Below are 21,323 nucleotides of genomic sequence, written 5' to 3'. Positions count from 1 at the left end.
AAATCTCAAAGGTTCTTAGTATAACAATTTTCTGGGATTACTTTTCCCAATGATTTAGAAATTGGGTTGAATTTCTAAACTGTGATTTGTAAATTGTGTTGAACACTGGAGATCTACGAGGATGATTCAGCAGGTTCTTTTACATCAGGTGAGCACAAGACTCTGAGGTTAAGGACAAGATGGCAGCTTCCGCGTTCACCAGAGCAGTAAGGGAGTCCAACCTCAGAGCTGTGAGGGCCACCTGCTACTTTTCGAATCATTCCTCAAGAACCACATGTAATGCAAATAACCAGAGTTAGGGTGATAACTCATTGAAAGGTAACAAACACCCATCTGTAACAGTAAGTATAAAGTGAAAACATCTTAAATGTTGTACTTTAGTTTCATTACAATGTTAAAGATTTACAAAAGATTTTTAGATTCAGGCACATTTTAAGACCTTAGCAGCAAATCAGAATGATGAAAAACTTAAGGATGAGGCTGGTTTTATCTTCTTCCACAACCTAAGTCCTGGAATCTTTCTTGATGTTTTAGAACAGCGTGATAGCCAGATGTCATTCCCTCCCACTCTTCTCCAACACAAGTAAGGTATCTCAATGTTTCCATGCACAGGTAACAAAAGGGAAAAAAAAGAAAAAAATGGGACTTGGGAGTCCCATCTCTCTTAAATTTTCTAGGTTGCACTAATCTAACCTCAGGCACTTTGCTTGCTCTAAAAAAAAAAAAAAAAAAACCCACTTGACAGTTATGTACACATTTCCTTTTAAATAATTATATTTTAAATTAATAACATGCAACTGTAATAACAAGTCACAACCTTAAGAGGAAACTACTGCTTTTGTAAATATTAATTTCCAAAATTACAAGTCTTTTATCTTTTCTGGAGGATGACCAGAAAGCCTAAATAGGCCACACATTCACACACATTCATGCAATCTATCCTTTTCAATGTTTTATTCACGACTTCACTTAGTTTAATTTCTTTTTTTTGCAGAGCATCATCTTTTCTTCCTCCCCCACTGGAAGCTGAACCTAGAATCAACTCTGTAGAAATACATCAATAACAGAAGTTAAATGTAGGGAAAATAGGTTTTTTTTTTTTAACTACACTATACAACTAATACTCAATTTTAAAAAATACATGGTGTCAAACAAGAGTGTACTGAAGTGTAAGCTAAAAAACAGGCCCCTCAAAACAAAAAACAAGGAACACAAGACCTATCTGGACCCAAAATGGGGGGAGGAGTGGGGGAAGAAAGCTTGTTTCCTGTCATTAAAAATCAGAGTGAAACATCTATAGTTAAACAACTTTATTAACATAGTCAAGCAGTGATTAACATTCACATCTATTATGTCACATCATACAAATGTAAATACAAAATTACTACAGTACAATATATATTCTCTGCATGATCCAAAATATTTGGTGGCCCCAAAAAACTCTCTTTAAAATTCAGCAGCTTATCAAAAATTAAAACCGTATTCTATTTAAAATGAAGATCTGTTAGCACAGAGTTTGACTTCAAGAAATATCAATTTAGTACAGTTTGAGAAGTTGCAGGAGGATATGTTTGAAGGACACATTCTAACATAGTGTGGCAGGTACAAGAAACATCAGATTTAAAGCTTTTAAGCGTAACTCATACAACCTAAGTTGTCAGCAGAAAGATCCAGTTATTTATAACTAAAGCTATAACTACTAAATTATTGCACCCAATATTAACATGAATATTAAGTGTAAAACTTTTATAATATGAAGTCATTAACCACGTTTAAACATCTTCTCACAGATGATAATCTATTAAGCAAAATTACTTATACCGTATTGTCTTATTATTATCTCCATAAAACTCATCCAATCTTAATTTGGTTATATATCCACAGAGGAACAATGAGGCAATATGGGGAAAGAACAGCAGGACCCCTTTATGAGGCTGGTATTGGGAAGGAAATCAACACTGCCTTATAGGCTAACCATATTATAGTAAGCTTTTAGAAGATAACTGGACTTGCAAAATAGCTAATTGTGAAAAATACCAAGCCATCTTTAAGGGGATTCTATGGTAGATGAACAAAAATAGTAATAAAAGGGAAAAATCCTATCTTCTTAGTTAGTGATATAATGCTTGGCAAATAGATTTGGTTTGATTTTAAAATGTACAAGAGGTGAAAAAAACAATCACCACTTTAACTTCCCTCAAAATCATGCACACATTAAAAAAAATAAAAACAATACATTCTGGGATACAAATCACAATAAACATGTGTATCTTAAAATTGATAAGCATAATAATTAGGCATAAAGATAAAGAATCCCTCATATATAATACTAATGGGGGAAGATCTATGTAAGACTGAAAAAATTAGTCACAAGTCACCTGCAAAGTGTACAAGTGAGAAAATTTTAAATAAAACAATTTTTAAGAGACATTAGAAACATCTCTAATACAGTATGACTAAGTACTAATATAATGCATTTGCATGGTATTACTAGATAATATTGTTAAACAGTTCTTTATTGATCTGACTTTTATTCTAGATTATTTTAGGCCCTTAACCTGAAGACCATAGTTTGCATCAAGATTTCAATGCCTACATTGCAGTAACAGTACTAGTAGTGACAGTTAAGTGTTTTCCCCCTTGTATTATCTGCAAAAATAATTCAATAAGCGAAGCTGTGTGTAGTTTAAAGGGCTACTAAAGAAAGGATTTAAATTGCAGTTATGCATGATACACTCTTCTCTTGGGAAGAATGTTTTTGCACCGTTATCTGTTAATACATTCAATATGAATAATATAGATGAACTATATGGAGCAAACAAACCTACTTTTTTCTTTATGGCAAAGGATTTAAGTTAAATTTAGACTAAAAGATTTAAGACATAATTAGTTTAGTTCTGGCATTTCAGCTATATGCAGGGTAATTTAATACACGACAGAAAATTTTCCACTCTACTATCTTAAAAAGAGTTTGGAGAAAAGGAGAACCAGACTGAATTCCCTTTCAAGATAAGCCTGCATGCCAAAGGGCTAGCCAGTAAGGACTTATACCGCCATGGTCTGCTAGACTAAGAATTACAAAATCAGACTAAATGGAAAGATTCTTCATGAAATACACTAAAAAAACAAAACCAAAGAATGTTAAGTATGATGACCCTTTATAAGCATATGTCACCAAAGAAAGAAGGATACAAGAGTATTCACCTGAGATAAAACTTGTATCTGAATATTTTATAACTGAGTAGACAAAGCATTTCAATAGAGGAAAGTCAGTTGAGATTATTTTAAAATATACATCTGATCCTATTTTACAATATATGCAATTTAAGCAATTCAGATCAATGAAAAAGTCTTAACAAAAAAAATCACAGTGTTTATCAATATGTTAATTACAAAATGTATGCTACTTATTTTGTTTTTAAGATGTAATGGCTTGGTTAAGTGTTTTAAAATCTATTCTTCTGAAATCTAACTTGCGTCACAAAATCAAGTAGCAATAATGTAAAGCATCAGAACTGGCTCTTTAAGATTATTTACATGTTGATTATTTGGAAAATAACCAACCAAAAAATATAAAAAAGTGTGATTTTTTTTTTTACACAGTATGAAGTTATTAAAGAGATTAGACAATACAAAAAGCAAAGTTCTTTCCTGAATAAATGAATATCTGTGGCACTAAGTTCACTTACTAATGGACTGTAACATGGAACTGGCAAACATGCATTTAAACTATATTAAATACACTTTCTGTTTCCAACTTAGGTTGATCAGCAGCTTTTGTTCTGTTAGAATCCTTCAAAGAGAGAAGCTCAAACAGGAAAAAGAAGGCATATAAAACAGTAAACACTGACCTCCTGAGGTTCCTACAACATAAAAATATTCAAGTAGAAAATCTACATCACTTAGCAGCGGCTATTTCTGTAGTTGAGCACACTAACAGCACTTTAGTGTGTAAGGAGCAGATGAAGTAAGCCGTGCTTTAAGCATGCCAAGAGGCAGAAACACTGGAATGTAACAAAGACAAACTCACAATTTCATAGACATTCAGTCAACATTCAAAACTATTAAGACTACACCACAAGAATTAAGTTGCTTTATATATATATATATATATCCCATGATGTATTAAGTTTTATCAGAATAAATGCTAAATCAGAGCTTACCTCAAAAGATAACTTAAACTTAAATGGCTTCTGCAAATTCCTATGTTATACTATGTATGTGAAATACAATTAGGAAGAAACTATAACCTCAAGGGGGGGGGAAAACCCCAAAACCCAACCCCATCTCAGGTTGCAGTCTATTTATTTATATGTTGTATTTTTAAATTAAATTTCCTTTTAATTTAAAAACACACAGACTACAAAAAAGGGGCACGACTTGTTACATATATAATTAGAAATTAATTTTTCTACTCAATTAGGTTAACAGTAATGCTTTTCAGTCAATACAGAATTATCACAGATCCAGATAACTTTATTGAAGACTGTATGTTTTAAAAGAGTTCTTGAGAATTTTGTCTTTTCTCTCAATTTAAAATCTTTACTATTTATTCCAGAATATTAAAATATCTCCCATATTAAAAAGTTTTGGAGAACTACAGATCACTAGAAGTTGAGGATAAAACAGCTACCCTAATCAGCTTTTTAAACACTAACTAGGAAGCACATTTTGAGCTCCCAATGAGGCAATGGTACTAGAAAGCAAAATGCTACATACCCTTTGGATCCAACTTACGATTAAAAACAACTGGACACTAAAAATATGATTTAATTTCAGGCTCTACAGACTGAAATTTGCAAAGCCAAAGTAGAGAAAGGAAGGTGAAAGAACATGTTAAAAAAAATACATACATACACACACACAACAAAACCCTTTCTGCATGCTACCATGCATTTGAATTTTTTTGAAACAGTATTTATAAATTCACACGCATACAGCTCAAACTTCAGTGCAATGGCTGTATCATTCAACACCTCTAGAGGAATAGAACCATGCAAAGAGGAGCAACTGCTTACAAAAATGGTTATTCAGTATTTATTCTGCAATGCAAAGGTGACAAACTAAAATATAAAAAGGCTGTTATGGCTTAACATTTCTGTTGCAGATTAAATATGCAGCATTGAAAAATGGAAAGGTGTGGCTTCATCTCTGACCAGCAGAGTTAAAAAGAAAAATCTCTCCATTTTCCTTCATCATCATGGGATACACTGTTCAGGCAATCCAAATTAATAAAGACTTGCACTTCCATATGGACACAAGATCAAGTGTACCAGTTAGGTTTTCACATTCACAGTATATAAGAAAATACACATGGAAGGAAAAGTAAAGGGTTAACTTAACAAGGATTTATTCACAGGAATACATGTAAGTAGAGAAAAACAACAGAAAAGCTAAACAAATGAAATGAAGAGGATCCAAACCCACTTTCACTCTGTAGCTTTTTACTTGCACCCCGTGTGCATGTGTCTAGGGCACTGAGGGCCACCAACATGCGCCAATACAGTGTAGGAACCCTGCATTACACCCATTAACTTAAACATATCTTTAAGATCATGCTTTGAACAAAAAAAGAAAGCTTAGAAGGCAATATGTTGAGTGGGAATAAACATTGAAATATAGCAATCATGTCTTCAACTTCTACAATTGTCTTTATGTGCCAACTAACATTTATGCAGCCTCTTACAGATCTTTTACCATGTAATTTAAGTTTTAGAGAAGTTTTGATAAAATCACTAGTAGTATATAACCATGCAGAAAGCACACCACACTGACAGCACAGAGGCAAAGATTTTGCACAGGTATATCAGCTTTCCACATTGTGCAGGTTACACGCGATACAATACCAATCTTATTCCTAACAGATCCTAAGAAGATTATTTCAAGGCCTAGCTGTAAACTACAGTACTTTATATCTATATTCTTAATAAAAATAAAATTCACAAATCTTAAAAAGGAATTTTAAATGCAGGGCTATATTGAATCGGTAAACTGCAACACAAACTGGCGCAACAGAGGTAACTGAATACCAATCTCACTCTATGTGATGCAAGCATGCTACTTTCCCACTAATTTAAAGTACTTTCAATCACTATGAGCCAGAACGCATGCCTGAACCTTAAACTGCACTTTAAAAAGAACAATATCTTGGCCTAGAAATTAAATCTAATGATGTACAACCATCAAATTATATCCACTACGTTAATGTCTTAATGAAAAATCAAGATGTCAATCTTTAGTTCGATATGTCCAGCCCCATTTATTCCTCCCTCCCTGCCCACCCCACAAAGGTAAAAGGAGTGACTCATTTGGCATTTCACAGGGTGCTTCATTGTTTAAATTTGTTTTGTTTTATTTCCAACTTTTTGGGGTACCTTAAACTGTAACTTCCAAGAACCTGCTTCTACTATGGGTAGGCAAGCTGATTTTAACTCTATTAGCTTTCATTTGTGTAGTTCTTTATCAGCATGCAAAAAACAAGGCCCCATCATGTGGGAAATTTTATAAAACCTTTTAAATTAAAAAAACAAAACCAAAACCAAAACCCTTTACTGTTTCTAATCCCCATTCTTAGGTTTCCTTTATTGTGCGCTATAGAATTTTTCTTCTTTCTTATCCCTATGCATCATTTATATGGTTCTTGTTTTGGTACAATTCCCCATAATATTCCAGAATGTACTGTTTTGTGAGTAGATAGGTTTTTTTTTTTTTTTTTGCTTCTTCACATCCAGTGCAGAGTTGTAATTGGAGATAGATTTCCACCCACAAAGGCTCCAGATGTTAAAACGTTTCCCAACATCGACTTAATACAGTGACGGCAACACCTCCCTCCCGCCCCTCCCAGTAGGGTTGGGATTGTACTGTATTCCCTACTGGTTTACCCTTCCCCCCTGTAAAGGGTAACATTTTCCCTGGGTGCAGAGGCTCCCTCATAGTCTCCAAGACTGAAGGACCTGTAAGAAAACAAAACAATTTTATACTTCAACAAAATTGTTTCTTTTGTAAGCCCAGTGGAACATAAAATTAATCAAGTAACAATACAATCACATGAAAAACTGGACAACTGCCCAAGATCACGCTGGTCAGTGAAGCCATGTTGCCTCCTTCTCCTACGGCTCTCAGCTGTCTCTTGCATCAGATACAGAAAGTGATGTCAGGCAAAGAGACGTGTGCAGCACTTTAAACAGATGAAATATGGCTTGTAGGATGACATGAGTCTAATTCTTTATCCCTATTTGTACAATGGATCTCAATGGCAGCTGTTTTTTCTTGAATTAAAACATTATCACCCATATTTCTAATATTTATAAAAGAGCCAACTTAGTGTGTCAGGCAATATACTAACTCCTGGCACCACATATAGCACAGTATTTAATCCTTAAAATAACTTAATGAGGGAACAAAGGCTAAAATACCAGAATTTTAAAATTCTGGTATTTTAAATTTAAAATTTAAAATTCTGGTATTTAAAATTAAAATTGTTAGTTTGACTTATGTCAGAAAAACTGAAAGAACAAGAGTCCAGGTAGACTTACCTCTTTACCACCCTAAATCAAAAACTAATCTTTCAACAAACAAACAAACAAACAAACAAAAAACAACAGTGCTGGGCACAAGGTAGGGACTCAATAAAATATTAAGAATAAATATTGAATAATTATTTTTACTGAGACTACATTGAGTTCTAGTTCTACTTGGGTTTTCCCTAAAGTTCACAACACAGAAAGCTCTTAATATATAAAAGACTATATTTTAAAAAATTAAGAAAAGAACAGGTTGAAATTTAACTAGCGTACCAACTTGGATTTCCTTCCAAGAGGATTCAAAGTGGAACCATGCATTTTATCTTGCTTTGCTGGTTCATAAATAAATAAATCTGTAGACTTCACATAAGTCAATTTTAAGTCAAATGTAAGACTCTTCTACTCAACCTCTGTGGAAAACAAACAGCTTTTATTCTATTCACAGTAGTTCTAGATTGAAGTCCTAACTTAAGTTTTTCCATCCTGAAAAATTCCAAATTTCTTACAACTTACCCCTAATTTTGGGACTGCAGCTTAAGTATATGAGATTAAACACCATAAAAAGCTGCAAGACGCTCTTTTAAGGGAAGCGGAAACTGGTCAGAGAAACGCCTCCAATTTTCATCTCCAACTTGATTTTTAAATCCATGAAGGATCTGCAAAAAGTAAATAATCATTAAATAATCAGTAACAAAAGAGGAACTCGTATCTGCATAGCTTCTGAAATCAAACACTATTGATTATTCTAAAATTTTACTCATTTTAAAGTATTCTCAAACTTTGTTGAAATCTGTATCATTCCATGTCTTGCCCAAAAGCACCTCATAGGATAGATATACTGCACACTTTGCTTTGAGGTTAGAATTCAGTTAAGAGTCCTAGTAAAAGAAGTACTCTAAGCAACTCTGCCAAAATAGTAATGAAAAGCAAGCATAAAGGTATAGAATCCACCCAAGGGAAATTAAAATTTTTATGCCATATTTTCAAATTGAAAATATACAAAGCTTTGGGTTCATTGTTGCAACTATATAGTTCACTATTGAGGGGTGACTAGAATTAATCCAAGGGGGCATTACTGAAACAGACAGGTTTAATCCTTGCTTTGACTACTAAGACTGACTTTGTTCAGCAGATCATATTATACTCCAGTCTTAGTCAGTCATTTTTGAAAATACATCCTATTTTGCATGGGCCTCCCTGGTGGCTCAGATGCTAAAGAATGCGCCTGCAATGCAAGAGACCGAGGTTTGATCCCTGGGTCGGGAAGATCCCCTGGAGAAGAGAATGGCAACCCACTCCAGTATTCCTGAAGAATTCCATGGACAGAGGAGCCTGGCAAGGGGACAGGTTGCAAAGGGTCGGACACAACTGGGCAACTAACAAACTACTTATTTAGTATAGCTGGGATAATGGGTCTACACAAATCAGTGGTACTGCTTGAGAAAACATTTTAAAAGTATGTACTCTATTGAAACAAAGTCACGACTGTATATCAAGAAAAGAAAGTCAACTTCTTTACCAAAACAAAGTTTACATAGTCTACCAAAACTGACTCAAAGAGTCTAAGTCTCATATGAAATAAAAACATAATTTATTTCCCAACTAGGACTGCAAGAGTTACAAGATATTCATCATAAAGACTTTTTAGTTACCTTACAGAACATGTCTCTCAGATCATCTTTTGGATTAATCCATGATGCAACAGCATCACAAAAAAATATAAAATCCTGTAATAAGCAAGAAATACATCTTATATTGATACTATATTTGTCAAGCACTACAAAAGACATATGTAAACCTCAGAATATATACCAAGAGAATCCTAGGTAAAAAAAAAAATTAACAACTATGATAAGGAATTGTAAGTGATTTCTTAATGGTTGTCCTTAAGACTCCACCTTATCAAGGAATATCTAACTCATACAGTTTATATTAGAATTTAGTGCCTTCTTGTATTTCATTTTACATTACAGAACAAAACCCCAGTCTAGTAAATGTATAGCATCAGCAAAGACTGAAAGCATCAAATAAGCACCAGTTCAAAAAAACCTTCATTTATAGAATTAAAGAATTCTATAAATTCAGTAATTTTACAGTTCTGAATCACTGAGAATTTTAAGCTAGTTAAATATACATCAAATAAATTTTATTTAAAGTATATGAAAATTAATAGGCCTAAGTTTCAAGATCCATCTTCAGACAGAAATGTAAATGAAATGACCATTAAGTTAGAACAAAAATTATGCAGTTACCAATAGCAACTAATCCAACTCAACTCAGACAAACAAAAAAACTCCCAATGCTTAGACTGTTATTTAAAAGACAATCAGGTTATTCTGACTAAAAGAACAAGATAATAGGTATATACTTGAAATACTTCACTTAAGTATTTTCCATTTTCAACTATCTTACTGAAACAGTTCAACATACAAAATATTGCTGATGGTGTGAGATATAGACTACTTTAAATTTTACTATTAAATTCAGAGAACCTCATTAACTCCAAAATTCACTAATATCAAAATATATACATAAAACACATATTTAGGCAAATAAAATGCATGTGCCTAAAATCTATGGTTTATTCAAATTATGATTCCTATGTCTTCCCAATATTGAAAGCTGATGTTAAAAATTTAAATTATATAATCATGCAAAATTTGTAATTGGTAGTGATTTCATGACTACACATGTGTTACTTTCGTGTTCTTAAACATTAATTCAAAAAGCAAAACAACAACAAAAAATCCCTATAGGAAAATGCTCCTTCTTGATATGGTATATACTACCTATCAGATACCTCTAAAACATATTTAAAGTGACAGAAAGTTCCTAAGCTTTGGGAAAAAACCAAGAAACTCAATGCCAGAAGGTTATTTTGCCGCTAGTGAAATTGAAAGATTTTATTTTCCAGTTCTATTTTGTATACATGGTTCAGTGCCTATTTTCTACACATCAATTAAAAAATGTTCAAAGCACCAATCTCTCAAAAGTGAAAGGTTTTCTTGATACACTTTCTTTTCCTTACAATTTCTATCTGTTGAGGAATGTGGGGCATTTAACCTAAAGCCCTCAGCCTGTATTTCGTTGATTTCACACATCTGGTGTCAAGCAACATGTTCCTTTACATTTTACGTGTAAGTTGGATCCAGACGTTTGATCAGATTCACGTTTGGTACTCTTGCCAAATAATTCTTTAAATGCTAAAGATGTCTAAATACAATCTGAACTAGTATAGGAAACAAAATAAGGATAATAAATCAAAGTTAAAGCAGTTATAATGGTTGACTCAGTACTCTTTTATTCACTAAATAAGAGAAAGAGTATCCTATTTAATCATTCTCTTAAGTACAGAGAGCCTCAAACTCAGGAAATTTACATTCACTGTTTTAGGAAGCATTTACAAATAAATGAGATCTCAAAGGATGAAAGAAACTTTGGCTTAATTCAAGTCAAGAATATAACTTTTATTCTTCCAATCTGTTATTATTATAAGCCACAACAGAAAAAAAGATTTAAAAAATAAAAATAGATATTATCATTTCAAGGTATTAAGAAATATACATTGAAAACACGTTTCAGTATCTTCAGTAAAAATAGATAATTTTTAGATAAAATTATTTTCATAAATATAAAATAGGTAAAAATTATTTTCATAATTATAGTTTAAAAATACCTCCCCTCCTTTAAAGTTTAATAATTCAGAACATTAAAAATTAAAACCTTATGAACATCTTACTTGGATTACTCCACTGGGATTCACACTGATCATGGTACAAATCCCACGAAATGCTGAATCCTTTTCCTCATTGTCCCTTATGTTTCTCAGAGAGGTGCACCTATTAAATTATAGAATTGAGTTTAGCATTTAAGTAAAAAGTAAGTTCAACTACAATTCTAATGGACAGTATTTAATGGAATAAGCACCAGAGTAGAGATAATGTTTATATTCAAAGAATTTTCATAAAGCTTAAGCTTCTCATACTATATTATGTTAGGCCCATCTAGTCTCAATACAGTGAAAACCTTCAAATTCACAATTCTTACCAACAGATTGCATCTAAGTAATAACAACTGATTTTAATCTCCCATTTACACTATTAATTAGCTTGAGCCAAGAGTAAATTATCAATTTTTAAAACTGTATTATGACTTGTATTCCATTAAACACTACTAAAAATGACTTGAAAGACTGTCAATTGAAAGAAGCAGAACATAGGATATACTGCCACAATAGAAACTATTACTATACAACTTATGGTGTAGATGTTTAATTTTTACATTAACAAGCAAATAAGATTTTTATACATAACAAATTTAAACATGTATTTCTTAATGCAATCCAAATTTTCAAATTAATTCTAAAAAGGAAACATAATGCAGAAACCTAAAATTTATAGAATTTGCATGCATCTTTATTTTACTGGTGGATATTTAAATGCTTTTTATGTATAATCAAGCTTTTTAACACAGCAAGCATGTGACAATCTTATCCCATGCATCAATTAGTCGTTAGCCACAACATAAAATAAATATACATGACGATGCTACTGAAAACCTCACAAACCCGATAGGACAAGATTAGTCACATGGTTGGCAATGATTAAGGATTGTGATTTTTGTAACCAACTGAAAATATATCTAAAAGTGAGATAGAAAGAGAAAGAAAGAGTGAAGAAAAATGAATTAAAAAAAAAAAGATTGAATAATACACACCAGGGTCTTATAAACTGCTGTAGCATGGGGGCCACCTCTTGAGGACAAACGTAACCAAGACGACCAATTGTTATTGCTAAGGTAACGCAATCACGGTTATACACCACCAAACGCCAACCAAGACATGAGCAAATGAGGGGGAAGGAGAAAAAATAAAGAAAAAACAACAAATAACTCAGAAACAGAAACCAACAGAATTTGTGTATGATAATAAACATAAGATTTCACCAGTGCTGTTTATTACCACCCCCTATAATAAGGGGCAGCAACATATATGGCATACTCTTGGAAAAAGAAAAACAAAAGGAATTAAAAAAACTTTAAAGATTGAGAGAACACCAAAAACCAGGATGAACTGCTTTTCTCGCTCAATCAAGTGTTAAAAGATATTCTGTTAATAAAAACGATGAGCGGATTAAATAGCTATAGATTCTTCCTTCACAGTCAGTTAAAATTCCAGAGTTTAATAATGAAATCTAGCCCCCCTCCCAAGAAATAATAAACGTAAATGATTACATTTCTGAATGTCTGTTCAAACATACTTCTCAGAAGTTAAAATCTTTCTCACTTCTTCATAATGCTTTTTAAAAGTGATTTTTATTCTTTGCAATTATCTAGGAATTTAATCAAAATTTTGGTATATTTTTGGTTTGTTTGCCAACATTTCCAAAATAAGCCAGTGGACCATTTCTTGCCTGACATCAAAATCAATGATCAAATTTTAGGTGTTATGGTACATACTGAATAAATGGATTGGAGAATTGCTGTGCTATGTCAAAATCCCATTCCAAAAAAAACAATTCTAATGGTAACAATTCTAATTTCAAGTCCTATTTGACAAAAGGAAAATTTAGTCCACTGTAATGGCATGTGATATGCGGACCAAAGGAACAAATATTCTGTCCTTGATATGAAATGCACAGCACAAAATGATAGATAATAAAACATGATTACATGCTAATATTTTATTTTAAAAAATCTGAAGTGGGACTCAATCAAATATAAATTCACCATCAAAATTCAGTTAAGTTCTTGAACTTACAAAGAGCTAAAACAAGTGCAACTCAGAACTGCATTGTGCAGTTCAAAGGTACATACATATAAATACATTTATACACAATGGGAAAAAAAATACAAACAGAAAACAAACCATGAGGTGCTTTAATGGTGTTCTCTCAAAAACTTACAGGTTAACCTTTCATAAAAAAAGGGTGGGGAGGGGGGTAAAGAAAAATGTTTAAGGATTACTTGAAGCAAACTACACAGATAATACTAAAATCCAGCAGATTCATATGAAGCAAGAGAAAGAAAACCTATGTTCAAAAGACACAAACTATGCAACATTCTCATTAAACAGGCAAGTATGAACAATCCAATGAAACATGCGATAAAGCAGATGATGGTCCATTGAGAAAGTTCAGTGTAGGATATACTAATTAGAAAAAAAGCAAGTAACTGCAACACTAAGGAATTGACTTTATGAAATATTAAGACAATGGTATTAATAATTAAGTTGCTAAAATCTACAGATATTACCCACAGACAATTTTAATAATTAATCTCTCCTCCTTTGGGTAAGGAATAAGAGAAACATTTTCTGCAGTCACTTGTGATACGAATAATCCAGTGAATCCCAAGTGTATTTCTTAATGGTACAAATTCAATCCATCAACTTGAAAGGCATTATCAACTACCTCTTTATTTACTTAGGGTAGATTCATACTTAGAATATAATCTTATAAATAAAGCCAATTTGTTCAAGGAACTATATAGCAAATTCACCAGCTGATATCCCACAAGAAACTTTAATATACATTACACTCAACATTTATTTGCAGTTATGCATTCACATTTAAAAATAAATAAGTTTTTTAATGTTCAACAGTAATTTTATAATGGCAAGTGTTTCAAATCTGAATGTCATGTATAGGTACTGCATTCTAAAGAGATAAACACCTGACAAGATTTCATAACCATCCTACACATAAGTTTTTGAGCTTTTTAGCAGGAAAATCTAATTCACTTTAAGATACAAACAGTACCCATACAGCCAAACAGTCATATAACTGTTTCATAATTAAAAGACTTCCTTCCATACCAATAATCACATTAGGATATAATAAACTTTCTACAATTAAAAACCATAAAATTAAAATACCTTTGAAGATAAATTTATTTAGAAAAACTTATTTAAATCTTTGTCCAGTATTTTGGTAAGGTATTCATTGACTATGACTATACTGCTGGAACTGTCTTAGTATATAAAGAAAAAGACATGCCTGATTGAAAACAAAATTCACACTTTAAAAAATCATTAGCAAAAAGGCAGAGCAAGAAGAAATCACCCTGCAATGTGTTCTATAGTATGGAAGGTACTCTTTAATATAAACATGCTCTCTATAAATGCAAAAGAGAAACAAGCCTTCTGAATAAAAATCCCACAAGATACTGCTCAAGTTCCCAATTTGAAGAAAAGTATACAACAAAATACAAAATACATATGCCATTATTAAGACTAACTACCACAATACAATCTATTTTGGGCTACATTTTTACATATTAAAAAAAAATTCTCCCCAGCTAGCAGTTACTCTGAATTAATGAAAAATTCATATAGTTATCTGAGCTGGGGTCCATTTTAGGGAGTATTAAAACACTGTAGCAGAGGAAAAAAGTGTTTTTTGGAAAGTTTCTGGAAACTGGCTATGGAATGAAGCTCAAACAGTTCATTTCATGACTGAGAATCCCAAACACCCGTTAATTAATAAGCTGGGTTTCTAAAGCTAGCTTTGCTTTGGTTTCTCTACGCATCTCAACTTAAAATGACAAGGCAGATCGTTTTCTCTCCACCGTTAACAGTTCAGTCGTATGGTACCTGTATTCTCTAACAACGTCTTTGGTGTGTTGGGTCTGTTAATGATTTCTACAAGCTGGTGCAACACCATAGGAATGTAAGGCTGCATCTCTATACCTAGATCATCCCCGAGAGAGAAAACAAAAAAAGAAACGTTTCATTGTTAAAATATCAATGGAAAATAGTTGCCCCCTTTACTGTGATATGTTATATATTTACATAGGTAAAGCTCATTAGAAAAAGGCAATTACAAAAATATTAAGTTATCTAAAAATTTTTATGTTTGTAAATGGGAGGCGGGGGTGGGGTGGGCAGGGTGGGAATCTTACCCATTTGAATGGAGATCTCTCCAATTGCCCATGTGGCATTATTGCAGACTGAAATGAATTCTGGATTGAGGTTGGTTCCCAGTATTGGCATGAAATCAGCTAGGAAAAAAAAAAAAAGCTTTTGTTTTGTGCTTTAAAGGACATCTACCAGATGGAAACTGAAACCTAGGCAAAATATAACCTTTAAAAAAACAAAGTGTTGGTAATAATTATCTTAAGAAAACGAAGGAGGAAATATCTGGCCACTGAACTTTCATGTGAAGTAGCCCCAGTTTCGGAGAAGGCAATGGCACCCCACTCCAGTACTTTTTGCATTACAGGCAGATTCTTTACCAACTGCACCACCTATAATAAGCAGCAAAGCTAGGATTTGACCCCAGGCAGTCTGGCTGTGGGAGAAGGCAATGGCAACCCACTCCAGTACTCTTGCCTGGAAAATCCCATGGATGGAGGGGCCCGGTGAGCTGTAGTCCATGGGGTCTCGAGGAGTCGGACACGACTGAGTGACTTCACTTTCACTTTTCACTTTCATGCATTGGAGAAGGAAATGGCAACCCACTCCAGTGTTCTTGCCTGGAGAATCCCAGGGACAGAGGAGCCTGGTGGGCAGCGGCCTATGGGGTCGCACAGAGTTGGACACGACTGAAGCGACTTGGCAGCAGCAGCCCCAGTTTGGTTTCATTTTAAGTATCATTAAAAAGAGTTGGTCAGAGTAATTTCTCTTGGCATCAGACAAAAAATTTTATTTTAAATATCTCACTTTAAAAGTGAAAATATGATACAATAGGAACTTCTTCAAAGCTGGTTTTTCACACACAAAGAATTTTTTAAATCAATGATTTTGGTTTTTATAGTAATGTTTACTCTAATGTCAGATTGTGGTCTCTGAATATCATCTTCCATTTAAAAGGAAAAATGGAGTGTCAGTTCATACTGACACTCCAATAACTAACATGAACAAAAACTAAACTTTTGAAATATAATACAGGACTTGTGCAAGATGCTGGAAATCAATTTGTTCCTTTCAAAACTGGTAAATAAAGATAAAGAAACAAGCAATAATCCTGCCTCTTCTATATGATTTGTCAAAGTCAGTCACTCAGTCATGTTCAAATCTTTGCGACCCTATGGACTATAGCCTGCAAGACTCCTCTGTTCATAGGATTCTTCAGGCAAGAATGCTGTAGTAGGTTGCCACTCCCTTCTCCAGAGGATCTTCCCCACACGAGGACTGAATCTGGGTCTCCTGCATTACAGGAAGATTCTTTACCATCTGAGCCACCTATGGGCAATAATTTATTGATATGGGAAATATCTCTACATATGTATTCTCTCTACTGTATGAAGAATTAGAATATCATTTTTTAATCCCTAATAAACCAGTTGATTTCACAATTTCTCAGTCTCGGCAATACTGATAATCTGGGTCAGATTATTCTATTGTAGGGGGCTGTCTCACATTACAGGATATTTAGAAACATCCTTCACCCCCACCCACCAGACACCAGTAACACCTTCCCTGTGTAACAGTGTCTCCAGATATTTCCAAATTACTCTTGAGAAAACTAACCTAGAAAATAATCCACAGTTTGTAACATTAAAAACAGAGAACAACCAGACACTGTGTATCTCTTAAAGAAGGTACTTGACCTATAAAGTCTTTAAAAAAAAAAAAAAAGAAATCTTTTCGTACAAATTTAAACTCAAAAACTTCAATCAGGTGGAAAGTATTTGCAGAACAAGGTTTTCCATAAAGCAATAATTCACCACAATTTCATTTAGAGTAGGTAGGCTTAAACTTGATGCCTTACTTTAATACATCATAATTAATGTTATTATTCAAGTTGAGAAACACATTACTGAAAAATACAACTGGCAATTGAGTGAAGGTCAAAAGATACAACCTTTTGGTTCTAAAATAAGTTCGGTTCTGGGGGATGTAGTATATCATAGTATGACTACAGTTACTAGTGTGTGTGTGTGTGTGTTCAGTCACTCAGTCATGTCTAGCTCTTCGTGACCCCATGGACCGTATGGCCACCAGGCTCTTCTGTCTATGAGATTTTCCTGGAAAGAATACTGGAGTGGGTTGCCATTTCCTTCTCCAGGGAATCTTCCCAACCCAGGGATAGAACCTGTGTTACCTACCTACATCCTCTGCATTGGCAAGTAAATTCTTTACCACTGAGCCACCTGGGAAGTTCACAGTTAACAATACTGTATTGTTTATTTGAAAGTTGCTAAGACAGTAGATCTTAAAAGTTCTCAATCCACACACAAGTCTTGATATATGCCAATTACATCTTAAAAAAAAAAAACAACAACTGGAGGGGGGCCTCCCAAAGCACACTATATCATCAAATGAAAAAAAATTTTAACATGAATATTTTAAACAAGATTAAATGATGGGGTATACAAATGAAGAAAATTAACCAAAATTTGATTTAATTTATGGGTCTGACAGCAATTCAGGTTACATTATTCAAGCAACTGCTTATTATCTTCACAAAAGGCTAAGCAAACACTACGCCACTAAAACAGGAAAAAAAAAATTCATTTACTTTTAAGAAAACAGAAATTTCCTACAGTTTATGCTGATTTATCATGAGAAAACCTGATTATATTATTATTTCTGGGTACCTCTACCAAAAAGAAAGAGGCCATTTAAGAAGTATCTATGAACTAGCATATAGGACCAAGGTTCACAGGTGGGTATGTCCCTTACTCTAAAGCAATACTTTTCCAACTTTTCTTCAGCAACATGAACACCTAACGAGCCGCTGAACTGATGGTGAATTCAAGGAAACAAGAGAATAGGGGTTTCCAAACCACCTGCTTCAATCAGAGTAGATTTAACCAGTACATGACTTCAGTTTAATAATAAAAACCACCAGCTGATGAAAAATAATGTTAAAAACCACATCACAGCAATAGAAAATATTCATACCTATACAAGGTTTAACATGCTGAAAGCAAGCTTTTGTCAGGTCACCTAGCAGGGCGAAGGAACTCTGTCGAACCTCTGGCATTTTATCCTGAAAGAAAGAAGCAGAAATTAATCCCAATGTGACACAGAGAATAACCTGGTGTACGAGATAGCAAAAGAGACACTGATGTATAGAACAGTCTTATGGACTCTGTGGGAGAAGGAGAGGGTGGGAAGATTTGGGAGAGTGACATTGAAACATGTAGAATATCATGTAAGAAACGAGTTGCCAGTCCAGGTTCGATGCGCGATACTGGATGCTTGGGGCTGGTGCACTGGGACGACCCAGAGGGATGGTGTGGGGAGGGAGGAGGGAGGAGGGTTCAGGATGGGGAACACATGTATGCCTGTGGCGGATTCATTTTGATATTTGGCAAAACTAGTGCAATTATGTAAAGTTTAAAAAAAAAAAAAGTTTCTGTTCATTTTAATTTAGTAAATCTCACCTGCATGCACTGATACATTAGTGTTAGAATGTTACTTCGTGCTACCAGCTGTTCAATGTTGCCTCCAAGTCCTTCAGCCAGGCCACTGAGTAAATCAAGGGCCACTATCATAAAATCTTTATCTGGAGCCTCATATTGATCCGGTTGAGCATTGTTCAGCTGAAATTACACACAATTTTTTGAAAACTTACTTTAAACCAATTACTGAAAAAGTTTTTATGCATTATGCCTATCCTTAGAAAAATGTTTCTGATGCCAATAAGGGAGAGATATAAAAACTTGTTTAAATACCATGGCTTGTGCAAGAGTCTTCTGCACTAGGTTCACGCAGCGCTGGTACACAGGTTCACAGTACGGAAGAAAGCCAGACTGCAGGGCCGTGGCGACTGAAGACAGGCACTAGAAGGATAAAGCAGATGCATGTAACACCTCCAGGTATAACTAAGATTATGATAAATGCTTGAAAGAGTGCTCAATAAAAATCTTGGTCATTTCTACTCTTCTGTAGTATAGCAGTTTATCTTTTCACACCTCTCTTTTGGATGCGGTTGTTGCTGCTAAGTTTACTAGCTGGTCAAGGGAGGTTTCCTCAGAAAAAAAACTTAAGGTTTCTATAATGAACACTATCTTTCAGGAACAAATTTCAGTATTACGTATTCCTATTTCTTCTCCTCAAATATGAGAATTATTTATCTTCCCATCTTGGTCAATAATGTGGGTAGATCTCAGAATGTGGGCACATTCTGAGCCTTGCCTGGAAGTAAATATGTTTAGCTATAATTATTATTCTTATTCTGTTGGGCCCAGAATTAGCCATTGCTCTTTGTCACATAAGTTTTTACTTTGTTGGGTAGGGACCATTCAAGGCAGAAGTGGTGACCCCTGAAATAACAGGGGAGACTAGAATGACTGATCTGGCTCTATCAAAATCAATTCATCCAGATTTAAGTTGGCACATTTGAGTGTGTGTTCAGTTATTTGAATAGCATATAAACTTGGTGGGGCAGGGGGAGGTGTTTAAAAAAAGTATTTAAATACATGAAAAACAAAACTTCAAACTATATAGAAAAGGTGTCAATGCTACTTCACATGTATATGAGTATATATATGCATAAACAATAGACTAAAGAATTTAAGCTATATCAATTATGACATGGCTGTATATCTACATAAAGAAATACAGTTAAGTAGAAACAGACATACACACACACACACACACACACACACACACACTCATATGGAAAGATCTCCAAGGATAATTTACTATCAAGTACAACAGGTTAGAAAACACAAATTCAATAGTTTGTCCCTGGTGGCTCAGCAGTGAAGAATCCCCCTGCAATGCAGAGACAAGGTTCAATGGCTGGATCGGGAAGATCCCCTGGAGGAGGACATGGCAACCCACTCCAGCATTCTTGCCAGGAAAATCCCATGCAGAGGTAAGAGGTGCCTGGTGGGCTACCCTACATGCGGGGCAGAGTTGGACACGATGGAAGAGACTGAGCATACAGGTCAAGTTATATGGAGTTGCGTGTTTATTCAGCATTTTAACAGAAATGGTTCAGAATGTAAATTAACACTTATTACATATAATCATCATAGGTCTGAACATGTGTTTTTTTGATGAAAAACAGGTTAATTAAATGTTGCCAGCTTCGTATACCTCTGAAGGGAATGGCTACCCACTCTAATATCCTTGCCTGAGGAATTTCATGGACAGAGGAGCCTGCCAGGCTACAGTCCATGAGGTTGCAGAGTCTGATGCAGCTGCGTGACTAACAAACATACACACGGTCAGTAGCATACCTCAAGTAAAGGGAAGAGATCTTTATCTTCATCCTTTAACATGTTCCATTTCTGGATCAGTGGAGGCATTAGCATCTGGATATATTCCTAAATTACAATGATGAAAAACACAGAAAGCTCCACTATCATATGTAAACAAGTCCATACCGAGTCTATGAAAACTAAAATCCATTTAGAGTAATTGTATAAAATTTTTACAGAAAGAATTTTAAGACTTATTCTTTGAATTTTTTTAGTCCCATGACCTGAGACATGTAATATGACTTGCTGTTCAGCAGGTTATAAATGACAAGATAAATTTATTAAAGACATTTGTAGAAAAAGATTCATAATCATTTAAGTGTTCTAAGACAGAAGAATCCCTGCAATCAAATCAATAAACAGTCATCATGTAAACAGGAGCATTACAAGTAGTCTAACCTAAGACATTAGAAACCCCCTACCAAACAAAATCAAAACAACCATCAAAGCAAACCCACAAACAAGTGTCTTGCACCAAGTGTTAAGCATAACCTATAAACACAGACTATTTCTTAAGATGTTTAACAGTGTAATCATAAACATGAAGTCTATTCTTCAGCAGGGGATTTCAAGCTATATTAAAATTCAAATATTAAACCCCATTTACAAACAGATTCATTCATCTCTTCTATTCTTAACTCT

The 21,323-nt window shown here is 34.0% G+C and overlaps 1 protein-coding gene across 3 annotated transcripts in view; it reads right to left on the bottom strand.

Moving 5' to 3' along the window:
- Positions 1-1,295: 1,295 nt before the first annotated feature.
- Positions 1,296-21,323, bottom strand: part of TNPO1 (transportin 1) — a 93,708-nt gene continuing 73,680 nt past the window's right edge. For all 3 annotated transcript variants that reach the window (XM_005889331.3, XM_005889332.3, XM_005889333.3), the window contains exons 15-25: positions 20,661-20,747; positions 19,146-19,253; positions 18,855-19,013; positions 18,370-18,457; positions 15,423-15,521; positions 15,115-15,210; positions 12,240-12,315; positions 11,263-11,362; positions 9,176-9,250; positions 8,037-8,179; positions 1,296-6,953 (exon numbers count right to left, since the gene is read on the bottom strand). In XM_005889331.3, coding sequence (XP_005889393.1) covers positions 8,072-8,179; positions 9,176-9,250; positions 11,263-11,362; positions 12,240-12,315; positions 15,115-15,210; positions 15,423-15,521; positions 18,370-18,457; positions 18,855-19,013; positions 19,146-19,253; positions 20,661-20,747 — 996 coding nt within the window. In that variant the 3' untranslated portion in view covers positions 1,296-6,953; positions 8,037-8,071. The remainder of the gene's footprint in view (positions 6,954-8,036; positions 8,180-9,175; positions 9,251-11,262; positions 11,363-12,239; positions 12,316-15,114; positions 15,211-15,422; positions 15,522-18,369; positions 18,458-18,854; positions 19,014-19,145; positions 19,254-20,660; positions 20,748-21,323) is intronic.

This window comes from Bos mutus, chromosome 20, assembly GCF_027580195.1.
Source record: "Bos mutus isolate GX-2022 chromosome 20, NWIPB_WYAK_1.1, whole genome shotgun sequence".
In the NCBI taxonomy this organism is placed as follows: domain Eukaryota; kingdom Metazoa; phylum Chordata; class Mammalia; order Artiodactyla; family Bovidae; genus Bos; species Bos mutus.
The sequence above is the reverse complement of the archived record's forward strand: the minus strand, read 5'-3'. Positions and strand labels throughout refer to the sequence as shown.